This window comes from Poecilia reticulata, chromosome 2 (assembly GCF_904066995.2).
Source record: "Poecilia reticulata chromosome 2, P_reticulata-male-v2, whole genome shotgun sequence".
In the NCBI taxonomy this organism is placed as follows: Eukaryota; Metazoa; Chordata; class Actinopteri; order Cyprinodontiformes; family Poeciliidae; genus Poecilia; species Poecilia reticulata.
In genome coordinates this window covers 32,126,916-32,145,505 of record NC_088831.1, presented here as the reverse complement: position 1 = coordinate 32,145,505, position 18,590 = coordinate 32,126,916, and the positions used below count along the sequence as shown (strand labels likewise).

The window sequence follows — 18,590 nt, the reverse complement described above, 5'->3', positions numbered from 1 at the left end:
CCAACCTCATAATGTCTAATTTTGCTGAGTTTATGCTAACTATCCTCAGTATGCCAACTATACTCATTTCAACCATGGGTTACCATGGTAGCTTTGGTAGCTTTCTGCTACCAGCGCACTCTTCCTTTCTGCACATGTGGCAGCCTGGCAGCTTGACTTACTTATGTCTTTCTTTGGATCCAATATCTGCACTTAGGGAGTCTGTGTGACTCCCTGTCAACGTCACTGTGTCCATCTGCCAGATCAGAAAAAATAAAAATAAATAAATATATATATATATATATATATATATATATATATATATATATATATATATATATATATATAGGAAAAATAGGGTAGTAAAACTATCACTCTGATATATACTATCACTCTATCACTCTGATATATATATATATATATATATATATATATATATATATATATATATCAGTCAGTGATAGTTTTACGACCCTATTTTTCCTAAAATCTCACAAAAGATGTTTATCAAGCCCTCAAAAAACAAGATTTTAAATAAGAAATGATTTGAGTCAAGTTTTGGAACAACTGACACCAGAGTAAATAAAAAACCTTGCATGTGGTGAAATAATGCAGAAGTTGCTGGTTTCTATGAGAGACCAGTAATTGTGTGTGAGGTAGGTCAGTCAGGTTTTCTTGTTTAGACATGTTACAGAGTGACACACCGCTCTCTGATTGTCAGGTTGGTTTTTCCCTGTATTGGTAAATAAATGCGTTAGTGGTAAGACTGGTACACCGGTGACCCAACCAGGTTTTTCAGTAGATGGTTGCTCTTTGTTCTGGTTGACTCTGGTCTGTTGTCCCACTCTAAAGGAACTGACTGTGAAAGCTGAAGCGGAATATTAGGAAAAATCTTACAAAACTCTAAATATGCGAGCTGTCTTTGCTCTAATACAACCAACTGTTAATGCCAATAAAAAAAAAGTGCTGCCTAATAACAGCAGTCTCCTCTTAGTCGAACAGACTTCTGGCTTCATGTGGATTTTTAGGATAAAATGAGTTCACGTTTAAATATCTTTTTTGAAAAGTGCCAAAATATGCAACTCTTGTTAGTTTCCTTCTTCCAAAAGGACAGAAAGAGAGGGAAACTAAAAACATTTTCACCACATGCACAATGAAATATATTCCCCTTCCTTTAACATAGCCACTTTAAGATGCAGATGTCTGTGCCAGCATGCTGATAAAACAAACAAACAAAAGAGTGCTACTTATTAATTACGGCATAATAATTCCAATATTATCATATGGTGCTGCAGAGAATTTATGTCCTGGGAACCTCAGAGTCTGAGACATGTGTGTGGTGTCTTTCTGAGGTGTGGTCAGGGCCGGAGGGCAGCGCAGAAGAGCAGGAGGCAGATGAAGTTTGAGTGGGAAGAGGGATCAGCGCTGGCTGTTGATGTGCTGGGATCTGTTGTTGTTGTTGTTGTTGTTGTTGCTGATGCATGTCTGCATGTCTTTGTTGAAAAAATGCTGTAAGGCTGTCCTCTATGGGTGCATTCGCAGCGGCCGCGCTGGACACTGAGTCTTTGGATTCCTGAATGGTGCTCTCCAGTTTTTGGCTGGGGCCCTGAGAATAAAAAATAAAGACATTGAAAATAGGTTCAGCATCTCAAACATAGTGTGTGTGCTCTACATTTACAATTCATACAGTCTCTTGCAAAGATTATTTTAATTTAACTTAATTTTTTTCACATTTTGTCATGGTACAACCAGAAACCTGTGACACAACAAAACAAAGTTTATATTTGTGAGGTTAAAGAAAAATTATTCAGTTTTTAAGTGCTTTACAAATAAAAAAAAAATGGTTAAAGTTTTAGCAGCCTCTTACATTTTCTTTTGGGATGGCCCTACATTTAGCTGCCTCAACTAGAGCACGCTCTTCTACTTGTTTTCATTCTCAACTACAAGGCTTTGTGACTAACTTTAAGACAAACTTCTAATGCCTTTCGTTCAACAATTGTTTTTTTTTTTTTTCTTGCCACCTTTTCATACGAGCCATATTTGTTATTACATAGTTGTCCTGTTGACAGATTCCTCTACTTGAGTTGCTAAGACTAATATTGACAAACAAAACTCTGGGGCCTACAGGTAAGCAGGATTTATCTTGAAATTACTTTATTCACAGAAATGTTATTTTACTAATTAAGTGGCCTGCAAAGCTTGTGTTTTAGTTGTCTACACAAGTGTACTACTAATTGATTTCATAGAGGGGTATCAGAGTAAAAAAAATTGATATCAAATCCATGTCACACTTTTTGGATTTCACCTTTTGCTGCTTGTTGATATAATAGAAAAAATGTCCAGCGCAAACATAGAAGATTATGGTTGCAACTCATCTTAATGTGATAAGGTTCAAACAACATAAACACTTAAGCAAAATTTCAGACTTCTGAACAAAGAAAGTCTTCATACTTGAGTGTCTGTATGGCTGAATAAATGGCTTGCAGACAGAGCAACTGGCTGAACCTTCACAGCGGATCTTTGATATTCTGGACTGGCTGTCACGGTGCTGTAGGCGGGGGGTCCTAGAGTCGGCTGTCTCTGCAGCATCTGCAGGATGGTTTGAATATCTGATATCAAGTGTGACTCCAACCTGAGAAAGACCCAAAACAATGAGTTAGCATTACCAAAATCAGAAGAGCTGAATGTATAATTCTGGCTGAGTCTAATGAGGGCTAAAAACACCCGGTGCATGTTACTGAGCGGTAGATGGAGCTTAAGCTTATATGCTCTTTTCCGGAGGACTGATAAAGATAATATAAAGGTGTAGAAACACATGCTGGAAGACTAATACTGCTCCGGCAAGCAGTGATAATGAGCTTTGTGTGGGAGGTGTGAGTTCACCATTTATTGTGCAAATTAGTTTATTATATTTGTTAAGTCAATCTAATTAGGACCAGATATCACTCAATTGTTTTATCTGAGGTACAATGAATTTCATAAGCAGCAACATATTCCCTTTTATGTAACAAACTGATTTTGAGGGGCAGGGGGGAGGGGGGGTGGGGGGACATTTTCAAGAAGCTTTCACAGAAAATATTACATCACCTCATTTCCTTCCTCTGCCATATGCTTTCAGACATGTTAAGCCAGGAAAAAACTCAACGTGACAGAAAAGTGCTGCTGATCCTGCAGCCAGTGTGCATTAGGGAGAAAATAAGGTCAGGTGTAGTGCAGTGAATGAGATGTTTTTTTTGTTTTTTTTGTGCACTGTAAAATGAGTTATCCCAGTTTTCAGGAACCGTGATACCTTCTCACATTCGCTGCTACAATCCCAGCTAAAAATAAACTCATGCAAGTTCAGGTGGCTGCAAGCTTGCTACAGTATCTATGGACGACGTGATTCCTCATTCACAAAACGGTGAGAATAAAATGCCTGTTTATAGAAAACAGCCTGAAACCCCCCCCCCAAAAAACATTGATTTTATTTTAAACTTCTCTTTCAGACTTCGTCCTTAGTCATCACTTTTTTTCTCCTCTGTTCTATTTAACACCTCTTAAAAATAGCACAGACTCTGCTCCAACTCATTCTCAAGTTTAATATGCTGTGGTTCTGTGGAGATCAGTATATCCTGCTTCCAGTAGATCCAGCCTCCCACTCTGATTCCTACAACAGATTCTGCCAGCTCCTTGTCTTCCTCCACCTACTCATGGACATGCAATGCTTGTTTTCTGTCCTTTTAACAGCGTGGGAGGTGACAATGTAAAAATATTATGAACTATGTCATCCTTAAAGGAAAGTAGTGAAAAAAAACAAACAAACTTTGAAGTGGTAGGTGCATAAATATGGCTTTTGCTTCTTCTTCCCCCAGTGTTGGCTGAATATGTTTCTTAAATAGCTTTATGTTCAAGGTGACCACGCAACATAGAAGTCAGTAATTGTCATTTAGCATAATATGTGCATTTGTGCTTATTTTCATCCATGCTAACCAATTAAGAATGTTTATTTTGTTAATTAGTCCAGTTTGTAAGTGCACACTTTCAATGCACTTGGTTAGTTCGTCTTTTATATACTGATGTTCAGCGGTCTACAAGGCTAAGCCAAAAATGGTGGCCAGGTTTCTAAGCAGCTAAATACAAAAGGGGCTTATTGGATTGCACCGCTAGCTCACGCTAAAGAGGCATAAATGTGTATTCTTTAGTTTAAGTAGCTTTTGTATGTTGTTAGCGGTTTGTATTTAGAGTCCATGTCCAAGTTTTGTTAGAGATATGAATCATCTTGTGTTTAGTAAACCCTGGTCAGATTTATGTGTGCCATCAGTTTGTGGTCAGGTTGGTAAGTTCAGTTTTGTCTGAGTTCAGTTTTGTTCATTTGACATGAACATTTTTCAAACTACCCTTTAGATTATGCATTGCCGTACACAGGGCTTAAAAAAACGTTAATGGGCACTTATTATGATGCTTCCTTCAATTTTGTATCGCCCATAAGTCTATTCAAAACATGTTAATTACATTTTTGCAAGACATCATTCTCAGATAAGATTTCACTTCCTTGGTTCAGAATGAGCTGTTTTATGCCCTCTTGTCACTCTATGCAAATAATCTGTTCCTGGCCACGCCACCCAATTCAGTGTGTATGCTCGCACTTTATGCATGTGAAAATGGCTGCAAACGGACGCACAACAACCGTAGATCTTTGACCCTGAGGCAGACCCTGGAGCAGAAGAAGTGGATCCAGCAAGGATGTAAGCAGTATCTGAATGTTTTTTTTTCTCTTTTTCTAGAAGCAGTAGAGACCCAAATGTAAGTACAAAACATACAAAACTTTAATTTAAGTCACACAAATTCAGACAATCCACTTATTTGGGGTCAAATAATGGCCACACCACATCTTAGAACCTATAATGTACTTAGAAATTCATCACCAAAGATCCCATGTGTGAAGTTTATGTGTAATCTGTAAAGCTAAATGAGCAATAATAAGTTTTTCTAACCTTTACCTAAACCATTAATCACTGGAAAGTCTCTAGACATTAGCATCAGCACCAGCTGACCTGTTTTCTAGAGGATAAATTCACATCACCTGATAATTATTCACAATTTTATTTACATATAGCTTTAGCATCTAACTTTGTAAATGTTGCATGCACTTCAACAACTTCAAGCTATGTTAGGTTTGTTCTTATTTTTCTCTGATTTAGATTAATTCTTACTCTTTGCTATTGTGCCTCCCCCACATATAAATATAGGTGCACTGAGATTTCTGTCCTATATCTGTCCAAACAAAGACAGCAGCTGCAACCTCCACTTCATTAAAAGAATGAATAAAAAAAAAATCCACACAGATTTATACCTATATGTTTGTTGGCAAAAGCACAAAAAAAAACATCATGTAAACATCATGTTTGTATGAACAAATAAAATTTCCACGCCGGTTAATTCATAGACTATGGCAGAAAAATTAGGCTGGACCTTCATTTTGCTGACTCTAAAAACTTGTACCTGTTTAAGTGCTCCTGAAGCTGACCTAAGCGTTGTTCCACCTCGCCGTATGTGATTTCGCTGGCAGAGTTATCGTCCTCTCTCAGGTCCTGGATCTGTGCTGACTCATCCAGGTAGTCCTCAGGCTTCTTACAGGCCCATTTATCACAGCGCAGATCTGGACAACCACACCAACACATGTGCTTTACATTTTTCATATGTGGCTCAGAACAACGTCCTCACCACACAAACAGAAAACCAAAATAGAACGCAATTAATCTTTGCTCCAGAGCTGTGTGTAGGTTTGTCCTTGTAATCTATCAAGCTTTTGTTGCAGGTGGACTCTGCAACAAATGTTTGCCCTGTTGTTATCTCTGCTGGGCACACGGCAGTTTCCTGCCGGCTGTCCTGTGATATGTGCTGTGCCCCCCTTTTGTGGGTTTAAACAACGACCAGGCTAGTTCAACAATTTTATCTGAAAGAGTGTTCTTTGCAGGTGGGTTTGTTAAAGCATGAGCTGCACAGATTAAATACTGACCAGTCTTCAGATGCTTTTTTTCCACTCAGATCTCCAACAGCTTTCAAATGAGAGAACAACTTTTGTCTGAGAAGGAACCTCAGGATGACTGGAATAGGTTGTCCTTAGGGTCCATACTTTAGATTATAATAAAAAATACTTCTTTTGCGGGGGCTAATGATAAACACATTTCTAGCTAATGTTTTCAGCTCAACCCTTTCAAATCAGCTCATTTGTGTCCTCAACAATAACCTCCTTGTTTTAAACCTGAACATAAGCAGAATATTTGTTTAATGCATCCGTCACTCTACTTTGAACAACGTTACCAAAGCATAACGGAACAGAAGCATTGTCCACTTATAGCTAAAGTCTGCTTATAGCTAAAGTCTGCTATTTGAGAGAATTAAGGTTACTCAGTCAGCCACAGTGATTATGAAGAAAAAGAAGTGGACCAAAGCAAAACGTTGTTGGTGTTTTTTGACAGCAACAAAGTCACGTAACATTACACTTAACTTCGCTCCCCGAGTGACCAATGATACTTGAGAAAAAAGTCCACATCCAGCCGCCCGGAGCATTCAACCAGCACGAAATGCCACACAGCATACATGACACTCAAGAGTCAGAGGTGTCCCGCCAGTTGCATTGTTTTTGTTTTTTTGTCTTCTTTTTATGGTGTATTGGAGTTCAAATTGTACAGTGGATTCCCTGCATTAAAACAATTGGCACAGTCTTATTCAAGAATCCCAAAACACTGGCAGTTTTCAAGTGGCTTTATAAGTAAAATAAAATAAAAGAAATTTGATTGAAGTTACTGAACATGTACAAAGCCATAGCTTAAAAAAAGGTACTTAGAAAAGATTGGTTTGTGTTTACTGTTACACCCCTATAATTTTAAAACAACCAAACCGTTTTCACACCAATTTTGCCCGCCTAAGAGTCTAATCCAAATGCTTCCAGCAGTCACTACGTTGCTCTACTTAACCAGCACTGGAATTTCAAAATTTAACAGCCAGATTAGTTTTAATTCTTCAAACTGTCACAGCTCACACTGAGACCTTTGCCCTTACTCTCAAAATGTCTCTTTTTGCAAGCAAATATCTTCGTTTCAGACTTACAGCTATTCATCTGCATTAAACTACATTGTTGCTTAGTGAAATGTCATGCAGTTTAGTTCGAGGCTGTTTTCTGTTTTCACTCTGGTTTCTCCTTCGTGTTCAGGAGAAGTTCACTAATTGACTGTAGCTGTGCGGGGAACACTAGAGGCCAAAATCTTTCAAAGTTTCCCTGACACCCCGTTGACTGTAGGCCACAAAAAATTTAGGCTGTTTTGAAGGCAAAGGGTGTCTCTTTTCTGGAAATAGCAATCTGTACCTAATAACTCAGAGGAATCAATCTACAGTTCTGTGCAAAGTTTTAAATAATTTTGAATTTCTTTACACATCGCTTCCAAATAACAACTTATTGTAACCTTTCGTGGTCTTCTTAATCAATAGTACTGCAGTCTTTCTGAAGGTCCTTTAAATGTTTTGTTCTTCAGCTCATTCATCAATAATTTTCAACTTTGTACCAGTCGATTGTTAGAGAATTATTCTTGTGTGTGTATGTGTGTGTGCGTGTGTGTGTGTGTCAATCCACCTAATTCTGACGGATGAATCATTCACTCGTTAAAAAGCTCCTTTTAATCCAAACAGACAAACCAACATTGTGTCCACACATAACAGACAGCTTTGCAAAGGACCACTTTAATTTGAATTCAATTTTTTGATATCTGATGAGCCGATTGCCAAAACTGTTAGTTAAATTTATGAACACTACTGAACAGAGTTTGACAATTTTATTCTAGCATAATAAATGATTTCCAATTAGGTATTAGCATCATGTGAAGGAGAATTCGTCTCTCAACTCCTGTTTCAGATCTGTGTTAGACATTTTTCCCTCCTGCTTATTAAGACTTTTCACTGCTGATAGTTTTTTCAAGCCTGATACTTTTCCCTTTGTGTCTTCCATTTCCCCGGTTTCTTCAGTTTTTAAGCACACACTGCACAATCAGCTGTCATGTTCTGATGTGAAAACCAGACAAGCAATTAGTGAGTCCAAAGAAAAGCTTTGGTAACCTTCAGAAAACCTAGAGAACAAATGATCAATACAATTTGTAAAAGATCACTAGAAAGTCTGACTTCCTGGGAAAAAAAAATCAAAAAATCAATGCCAAGACATTTGTCAAAAAAAATTGGGAGGTCAAAGTAATTTTTTAAAATCACACACCACATTCATCTTTAAGGTCATATCCACTTTGAACCCAGTAAATTCTCAGAAATAGCTTGCAGGTGAAATTATTTCTGCGCTTCAGTTATAAATAGGTTATCCTACCTTCTATAGAGGGTCTTCTGTCCATGCCGTCTCTCACAATAAGGTCCGAGTCCAGCACTGGAACACTGAGTGAGGAAGAACCCAGGGCCACTGAGCACCTTTTCAGGCAGGAGTTAGAGCCTCTCTCTTTTTGAATATCCTTATCTGCTTCCTTGTTTTCCTCTGGGGGGAAAATAATCAAGAAGTCAGTGGGGAAAACAGCAGGGTATATTCCACATAGATCACAGATTCTTAAAAAAAAAAAAGCAATAATAAAGAGCACATTTCTAATAGCTGTGCATGCCTTGAAGGTCTTTACTAACCTGTAGGTATATCTGGGGTGAACGAGATTCTTCTTTTCATGCTTCTATTATCATCAGCATCTGGATCACCACCCTCTTGGACACCAGCAGACTAAAAAGAGTAGATTTAATCAACTAAATAAAATGGTCAATATTTTTAATAATTCAGAAGTTGTGCAAAAATATTAGATTCCAACAAATGGTCAATAGTTGAAAACACAAAACACTGTTGCGTTCAGAAGTTTAAGTATGCTCATAACTGGCAAAAAAGGCGCAGCTATTTTTATTACTTTTAAGCATTTGTTTTAGTGGGTCAGACTGAAGATAAAACAAACAACTTTTTTGATTTACAAAATAAAACTGAGTTGGGTGCACAAGTTGGAATTTATAGTAGGGGAACTGTGTGGTTTAATTTTAGCAAGCTGAAGAAAAGAATAACTCATGCCTTTTCATAGCCATCAAAACGCTGGATAAAGTTAAACTTCAGGATCTATTTCTTGATTTTAGAACTCACTTCAGTAATTTGTTGCAATCTGTTGTGTAATTCCACAGCAAAAAGAAGACAGGCTCAAATGTAAAATTAATGCCCCCCCCCAAAAAAAAATAACGACACAGATAACCTTAATGAGCACACACAAACTTCTGAGCGAATCAGTGTGTTTTCTTAAACGGCTTTAAGCATCTCAACCTTTGTCGGATCGTCTCTGAGGTTGAAGGTAAGCTCCAGGTTGTTGAAGAAATAGTCAGAGAATTCTGGGTACATATCCAGCACCTCCAGCAGGTCTTCTCTCTGAATGGTACTCAGGTCGCAGTAACACAGAGCACGCACGTCTGCGTTGGACTTCCCAGGCGTGGTGTAAAGATGGATCATTTCTCCAAATATATCATTTTTTCCTGTTAAAGGTACACAAGGGAGAAAATTAGCGAAAGGGAGACATACTTCCTCTTTACCTATGTGCTTACACAGAAGAATTTGTGTTAGATTTCCAGTGGGACATCAATCTGTTTGTTGTTTGTCTCCAAAGGGCAGAGGAGGTGCTTCTTTTTTGTGGTTAATGAAAATCAAACTGGGTCTCCTCTCTCTCTGAAGATGTTCTCCCAAGGCCTGGGCATCAGCTGCCTTTCTATCTTTGATCCATTATTCATCCTGAGGAATAAGCACTAACACAAAGCAACTTTGATGTGCGGTAAAAGAGAGGGCTGCTGGTGATTGACACACATTACTTGCTGTGCACTTCAAAGGAAATATTTGAGTTGGAGACAGCAGCGCATAATGAAGCCAGTTTGTCGGCGAACTCTCATAATATCACGGAATCTGCTGTACAATAGGCTTATTTTTCAGTTGGTGGTACAAAAAGCATCCCTTCTACTTAAATAGAGACCCATTTCTGCAAAGGACAAGAGGTCTAGTCTAAAGGCCATCATGAAAAATCCCTTTGTTGCAGTGTGGGGTTCACTAAATGCCAACTGTGTAAGCAGGGGTTCAGGAAGGAGAGATATGATACGCTGGCTGCCAGTGCACCGTTCACAGCACGCACCAGACACCTTTCTACCGCAGAGGCAAACCGCACACAGAGTGATACATTTCTCCCCGGCAAGCAGCTCTCAACACAAGGATCTAGATAATTGTTAGTGCAGCAGACTAATTTCACACCAATGCTACCAGCTTTGCAGCATTATTAGGGGAGAAAAAAAAAGTGTCTGGGCATTATCCAGTATAAGGTATAGAGACTTAATGAGGTTAGAAAAAAATAACCCCGTAGCATTCCATGTCTCCAAATTAGAGGGAAAGAAAATTGCTATTGATCACAGTATATATAGTGCCTTACAAGACCTCTTAAACTCACAACTGCAGACCAAGACATGGATAGCACTAATCAGAAAAACAGCTAAGAGGCCAATGGTAACTTTGGAGTATCTGCATAGAACTACAGGTCAATGTGTTGACAGGGCAACTTTTAGTCATCCCCTCCAGAAATGTTGCCATTATAGAAAACTGGCAAGTTTGTTCAATTGCTGTGAAGAAGCCAAATCCCACCCCACATGCAGCTTGCCACACGTTACACTGAGGACATAATTAGACTTAAATCTAATTAAGGATGTTTGGCACAAGCTGAAAATTGATGTTTAGATATCCTTATAATCTGACTTAAATTCTGATGTTTTGCAAAGGAAAACTGGCAAATCATGTGCGAAGCTTGTCAAGACATATCTTTAAAGACTTAAAGCTGGAACTGCATCCAACTCTGACTCTACCAAATATTCCCTCAAGGAGCTGAATGCAATCAACGTCACACTTTTCAAACAATCATTTGTAAATATTTTTTGAAAACCAGATGTCATCTTTTTTTCACTAAACAATTAGGTACCTTCTTTTGATCTGTTCCATTAAATCACCATATAATACATTCAACTTTGTGGTTGTAACATAAAACAAACAAACAAACAAACAAACACAGACAAACAAAAAAACAAACAAACAAAAAAGATTTGTTTATATTTGCATTTGGTTAAAAATGTCAACTTAGTTTAGTGATGCTGCTTGTAATAGAAAAATATTTATTAGAATCTTTACAGCAATCAAGACATTTCTTTTCATGCCAACTTTTAGTTGTCAAATAACTGTTTTAAGTACAAAGACATTTGGGAATACAATACACATCTGAATATTTATTCTTTTTTTTTTTACAAATCAGAATTCTGCACAGAGATCCAGAATTTATCTTCCCACCAAAGAATTTAGAAGAGAATGTGCTCAGGAGGTAAATGTGTTTACCTCCTGAGCCTCCAAGCTTCACTCCTCTAGCAAACCTGGCTTTGTGTTATCAGTAGGCTTCACGTGTTGCTGCTGCATGTGAGCTGTCTACCCTGTTGTGGTTTGCCTGCTTTTCCTGCAGCTGTCATAATATCAGCAAAGAAGCCGATGACGGTGTGGTGGCTCTCCCTTACAGAGCCATCAAAGAGATGAGAAGTGTAATGCTCCTTTTCACAGCCTAAATGAGACAAAGCTGTCGTACCATGCAACATAAATCTGTATAATGTTAGTGTGATGCACATTATTATAAATTGTTTCCAGCCAGGGAACAATTTATTATTAGATTCAAGCCGAGTGACAGCGATGTGAGCGCTAGCACAGACTGTAAAGTCACTGACCTGAACTTGATACAGCCTTGCCTAAGTTGTGTTGGAAAGTGAGTCCACAGAAATCTGTATTCCCTAAAATGGAGAATCTCCTAATATTTTTTTTCTGATATCCTAATGGAAGTGGTTACTCATTCAAATAGATATTTTCCACCTCTACCATTTCTCCATTGTCTGCATCATGTGTGCTACAACAAGTGGTCTTAGTGTCTTTATAGTTATTATTTTGTGTTATTTATTTGATGAAATACTTCTAGCTTTTTGTTATTTCAAAAAATACTGTTATTCTGATTGTTTCCCATTTCTGATAGGTGTGATTGGGGAGTTACAGCATATTAGAATAGAATAGAATAGAATAGAATAGAATATACTTTATTTATCACTAAGGAGATCAATAGTTTCATTTCTTCCAGTGTTAGTGGGAAAACAGCTTTTACATGTAAAATTTAAATTTACAGATTTCACGTTTGAACAAATAAAATTTCTAATCAGAGGTTTCACTGTGTTTCCTGATACAAAAGGTAATATTGACATTTTTCAGATGATCACTTATTGCGAAAGAGTTGAGGATTTAATGTTTAACAGAGACTGTCGCCACATGCATAAATAATTCAGCTCTCTAGCAAAAGGTCAGACAAACACAATCTTTATGCAATTCAGTTTACACTGCCCACAGCATTGCAGTCCATCCATCCATCCATCCATCCATCCATCCATCCATCCATCCATCCATCCATCCATCCATCCATCCATCCATCCATCCATCCATCCATCCATCCATCCATCCATCCATCCATCCATCCATCCATCCATCCAATCAAAAAGAGATATAATGGATTTTGCAAAACTGCAATAAAAATAGCCAATTAAAATGTACATTTACCTAGAATGGCCACCACAATGTCATCCTTTAGTATCTCAATTGAGCCACGGGACAGAAAGTAGAGAGCCGTCAGAACATCTCCGCTGTGGACCAGAGTGTCTCCAGGAGGAGCATGAGTGGTTCTGAAGCGCATGGCCAAGGCCCTCAAGCACCCTTTGGTTGCCCCTTGAAAAGCTTTACAGTTCTGTAGAAGATTTTTGTTAAGGTGGAGGCAGATATCTGCCTGCAGGCATTCAGGAAAACCTTTCAACACCTGTGACACACAAACATCTCTGTCAGCAAAATGCTCAAAAATGGTTTATATTCCATACAATGCTTTAATAAGCTATATCCTACAGAGTGGAAGCTGTCCTCAGATACAAGATAAATAACTGCACTTTCGCTAAGGAAGAAAATGGTATTGAGATTTGAAGATAGTACAACACACCAGAAAAAAAAAAAAACCAACAACTGAGAAAGAATCCAACAGTAAATGCAAAATCATAACATATTTTGTGAAACCAAGAAAATCATATCATTTCGCAAACTACACTAAAATAGTAAATAGCTCCTCAGAAACCGTAGCTTTTAAAATCTTCACGTTTTGATTATTTAAATTTTTTGGGCCTGTGCAGATTATGTACTTCGTAGACAAACCTAGCAGCCAAAAGTACTGATGTGTGTCTATAAATGCTCATTTCATTATGTCATTTTGCTCACTAATTCTATTATCTAAACCAAAATGATGATCATTTTATTTTACCAATCCAGTTCAAACATTTTTAATAATAGGTTTTCAACTTAAAATATAAAACATATCACAAAGTAAATGGACAAATAAAAATTGGTTAGTTTGAAAAAAATTAAAAGCAAACATTTTATGGGGAAAGGCATTGGGTACTTTGATTAATTTAAGGTATCCAGGTAATTATTTAGTTTAAATCTGTCTATCTGACATGACTGACTTTTCATCAAAGATGATTGCTATTGTTTGATCAATGTGGAACTGAGTTGATTTATACATTTTATTTATGTAAAGTAATATTTTTTTTAACACATTTTGTGTAGTAGCCGCTGTTTATGTGCTGCACCAACAAACTAAATGGATTGGAATCTTTTATGGATTTAAGTAAAATTTTCTTGCAGTGAAATGATTTGTTTCAGAGAAAGTTAAGTGAAACAGTTATTATTTGTTGATCAAAAAATTTATCAAGATGCATAACTTTTTATCTCATATGTCAAACATTTAATATTTTGAGCGGGCATCTTCATTCAGGGGTAATCTAGCTTACTTTGCTCCAAAGACTGAAGTGGTTGGGCATGAAAGCAGCTTAAGACTAAAGTGGACCATCTTAAAACAACTCCAATGTTAAAGACGTCTGGACTTTGTTTTAACAACAGAACATAGAATATATTTCCAGTCAGAGAAAAACAGTTAAATAGGGTAAAACTAAATTATTAGCTTTCAATTAAGCCTTTGTAATAGTCTTATTACATTGCTTTACATTTACAAAAGTCAGCTAGTTGCACATGTAACAAATGAGCTGTTCAGCACCCACTACTAGATGTATGGTAAATCAAGTTCTCTAAAGCAATTAAGACATTAGCCACTTATGACAACATAACAATCTATAACAATATGGATTATTTCTAATCAGGTTTTAGCAAACTGTAAAAAAAAGGTACCATAATAGTACTATGGTCAGAAAATACAGTAAACATAATTTATATTATTTATCTGACTTATTAAGTATTTTTACCCATCCAAGTAGCATTACAGGTACAGCTTTAATAAAAAGAAAATAAAACCCTTTCAGCTCTGAACAAAATATTTAAATTTACCATGAATATAAGAACTCCTGCAACATGAGCTTAATAGTTTTGAAATACAATTATATATTTTCTTTAAGAAATATTCAAATAGATTATTGACAAAACAAATGGAGCAAATGGATGTACCTCCTGCTCTTACCAATGAAGAGATGACAGTCCAGATGTAGAGCAAAGGAAAGAAAGAAAGCTCTTTTTAGCATCCTAAACAGTCATTAATGCAAGGACGGATAAATGCAAATATTTCTTTTATTTATTTATCTTTTGGTTGGCTGGTTGGTTATTCCTTTTTCTTTTTTCTTTTTATTTACCGTGTTCATGTCGATGCCATTGGTGTAGGTCCATGAGTGCTGGAAGTACTCTTCCAGCCGTTGCCTGAGAGGGTTTGGGATCTGGTGAAAGCGGATAAACTCCTTGACCCGTAACATTTGAGCATGGTAGCGGGCTGTCCCAGAGTACAGTCTCTGGATGATGGCAGAGACGTTTCCAAAAATACTGGCATACATGAGGGCTGAAATAAAGACACTGATCAAAAAAGGTGCTGAAACGCAGATCCCAATGTAAACAATACTTATAAGAACAGACATATATTAAGCAAGGATTATGCCTAATAAAATTAAGAGGGTTAAATGTAACAGCAAATAAGCAGCAATACTTACAACCAATTAACATGACGCATATGGAAAAGATCTTCTCTGAGTTGGTGTTGGGGGAAACATTCCCAAAGCCCACACTTGTGAGACTGCTGAAAGTGAAGTAAAGGGCGGTGACGTACTTGTCCTTGATGGAGGGACCAGAGTTAGGATCGCTGTAGTTGTATCTCTTCCCTATGGACAATGCCAAATTGTCGAGCCAGCCAATCTTGTGCTGTAGGTAGGGCTTCTCCACATTGCCGATAGCGTACCATATACAGGCCAGCCAGTGGGCAATTAGGGCAAAGATACACATGAGCAACATCAGAACAGCAGCTCCATACTCAGAGTAACGGTCCAGCTTTCTTGCGACACGCACCAATCGTAGGAGCCTCGCTGTCTTTAGCAGGCCAATGAGAGTGGTTGTCTACAGAAAAGCCACATGAAGAAAGATTGTCAGCACTTACGTGACAGTAGCCTGTACATTAGCATTGTCAATTCAAATTACAGTCAGTTTGCACTTTGCTGGAAATTACGTCATCTTATACGTAGACAAAGAACGAAATGCATAATGACACAGTATAAAGTATCATTGTTGAGTGATGCTTGATTTGACTAAAGTTAGGGTCAGTACACCCTCAGATGTGGTGACATGGATAAAGAAAAGTAGTCAGAGAGTCTCTCTTTTTATATATATATAAAAAGGAAGAGAGAGAGATAGAGAGAGAGATGGTATAGTTCACAGACATTGGTAGTTAAGAATAGGGACTAAAATACAGCAACAGCTCATTTGGAATAAGTGTTTGTTAGCTATATTGCCATGTACTGCAAAATTAGTCCAATCACTCCAAACCGTGTGATCTTAACATTAGATCTAATATAGCGCCTTTCGATCCAGCATCACCAGAACACAGGAACAAAATAAACACGTCAGCATTACCTCTGAACACTACATGGATAGTGTGATACTTTCCTGTATTGAACTGAGCTGCTGATCAGAGTTAATTAAACGATCAATGGAGCTAAATACAGGCCAAATCTGACAGACAGCTGCAAACGGTATATAATACTCCTTAGCAAATCTCGGAAATTACTCTTCAATCTGAATAAAAATAAATATATATATATGTTTCTTACTATATCAGTCTTTTGGTAGGACACTAGAATCTCACATTTTACACATCTTATCCTAAATTAATGTTTGCCATAAGTATTTGTAGCTGTCTTATTAAGCTTCTAAATTAAATGAGCCTCATAAAAACCATCTGCTTTCCTTGTGTTCCCTTCGCGAGTGAGAATGAAGCCGAGTTGAATTTCCCATGATCAGTCTAAAATGTATAAACACCAAAGCTGAGAAGCTATAAATAGAAGCTGAGAAACTGAGATGTCATCATAATGTGTCAATTACAGTGACAATTTGCTGAAGCCATACATTTTTTTTCTTTTTGTGAAAGGAAAAAAAAAACTAGAAACCCATTTTCTTTTTGATTTGTTGTGATCCAGTGAAATGACTCAACACTAGCAGCAGCAGAGATAGAAAAGATGATTATTGTCTATAATCAGGAGCTTTTCTGGTGTAATGGAGTGGCCACAAAGCACGATAAAGCCCTGAAGTGGATCCAGAGCCTTAGGGGAAATCTCCTGCCAGACAAACAAGCCGACAGAGCTGGCAGCCAGCCTGCCAATGACCATCTAACATGGCCAGCTGTGTACATAACTCTTCTGGTCGGGTCCTCACATAAATGCACCATTGATTGCGATTCGGTAAGCCATTAATCCATGTAAATGGATACCAGAATGAGGACCATTCAGAAAAAAAGGAGATATAAAGAAATACACTAAGGGAGAAAAACATCAAATTTGAAGTAATCCTTTCATATCCCAGAGGAAAATTCCAGCTTTGAGGAGCTCCCCTTGGGAACTAGTCCAGTTAATAGAGCAAACATCCCGTGGATGATGTGAGAAAAGCTCAAAGGCGTTATAAATGGGTACAAAAATACAAACTACAAATTCAAAACAACAGACCTCATCCGATCCCGAGCCAAAGATCAGTAGATCAAAGGGGATCGCTGCAACCATATCAATGAGGAACCAGCCTTTGAAGTAATGGATCGCTATCTTAGCTGGATGGCTAACCACTTCCTCGTTGTGGTTAACGTAGGTGGTCCTGAAGTTTATGAGGATGTCAATAATGAACATGATGTCCACGATCAAATCCACAACATTGAGAGGGCTGCAGGAGTAGCCACATTCACGTCTCCTCTGCTCCTCCTGGTCATTGAGCAGGAAAGCAGCAGAGTAAGGAGTGAGGATTGCTGTGTAGATGACCAGCAGCAGGATCAGCCAGTCCCATACTGCTTTAAAGGGGCTGTAGTGGAGGATGGTGAACTTATCAATGCGAGGCGCCTGCAGCTTGTACTCTGGAAGCACATCGGCTCCAAGGGAAAGGACCTGGAGAGGTGGAAAGAGAGACAGTTTAACACGACTCTTCTCACTACTACTGAACTGTAGAATTATAGAGTTTAATTTCTAGTGAAATTCTGACAGGTTTATTGTTTTCTGACGGCTTAGTCAAGATTTCTTAGTGAATTAAATCAAATTTGCAAAGCAATTTTAACAGTTCAGGGACCTAAAGGATATCAATAAATCAACTAAATCACCGTTCACATGATTAACTGAGGAAAAGAAGAAATATTGTCATTCAGTCTCTTTAATGAGCAAAACGTGATTGATTTTTTTAAAGATGGATGAACTCTGGCTTGACTGTAGTTTGTCACAGGTGTTCAGGGGCATGAGTTGTTCTCTCATTTCCTTTTAGTTTATTTTCAAATGTTAGACAAAGATGGGATTCTCTAAAAGCAGAAAAATAGCGTATCAGCAATAATGGGGGCCCTGGATCTCTTTTTTTGGTCTGTTATTCTCAGTACATACACATGAATTATAAATTTGGCCATGCCACCCGTCATGAAGCAGTGCCTCAAAACCTCACATCAAAGTGTAAGGAAGTATTTAATTAAGATGGTGGCATGCATGTTGAAAGAAGTTTAAACGTAGGATTTCTAAGAATGTCACTCACAAAACTGAAATGTCAAATCTGTCACAATGGATAAAATGTTAAAGCTTACAAAGAGTGATGCGATCATTGTGGAGGGGAAAAAAAGAAAGAGAGCAAAGAAAATGTGTGTAATCAGTATTATCATAAAATATTCAGGAATAAGATCCTTTTTGTGTTGCAATTACTTGTTTGCAGTAGTAACACGCTGCACTTTTTTCGCTATGCTATATAAAATGCCTGTTTAAAGTCCAGCTTATGAATGAGTTACTAGAGTAAATAATCCCCCACTTGTGTCATGTTAGCATTGCCCATCATAATTTACCCATGTTCATGTTTCAGCTGACAGAACCACACACACTGTGTGTGTGGTTAAAGATCCTTCTGGCTATGTGAGTAGGTTTGAGATATTAAAAGTCTGTGAATGTCAAACAGTTTCATATTTTATGTCTTTCTTATTTTATTT

At 37.7% G+C, this 18,590-nt stretch overlaps 1 protein-coding gene across 3 annotated transcripts in view; it reads right to left on the bottom strand.

The window, feature by feature from the left end:
* Positions 1–1,188: 1,188 nt before the first annotated feature.
* The window catches only part of kcnh7b (potassium channel, voltage gated eag related subfamily H, member 7b), a 44,899-nt gene continuing 27,497 nt past the window's right edge, over positions 1,189–18,590 (bottom strand). The window contains exons 6-15 of one of the 3 annotated variants that reach the window (XM_081603797.1): positions 17,098–17,523; positions 15,100–15,499; positions 14,751–14,951; positions 12,632–12,886; positions 9,296–9,501; positions 8,629–8,719; positions 8,327–8,488; positions 5,461–5,617; positions 2,485–2,611; positions 1,189–1,585 (exon numbers count right to left, since the gene is read on the bottom strand). In XM_081603797.1, the coding sequence (XP_081459923.1) occupies positions 1,280–1,585; positions 2,485–2,611; positions 5,461–5,617; positions 8,327–8,488; positions 8,629–8,719; positions 9,296–9,501; positions 12,632–12,886; positions 14,751–14,951; positions 15,100–15,499; positions 17,098–17,523 (2,331 nt within the window). In that variant the 3' untranslated portion in view covers positions 1,189–1,279. Of the gene's footprint in view, positions 1,586–2,430; positions 2,612–5,460; positions 5,618–8,326; positions 8,489–8,628; positions 8,720–9,295; positions 9,502–12,631; positions 12,887–13,678; positions 14,573–14,750; positions 14,952–15,099; positions 15,500–17,097; positions 17,524–18,590 lie in introns of those variants that run through there. The other 2 variants (XM_008404023.3, XM_081603801.1) reach the window with 2 other exon arrangements.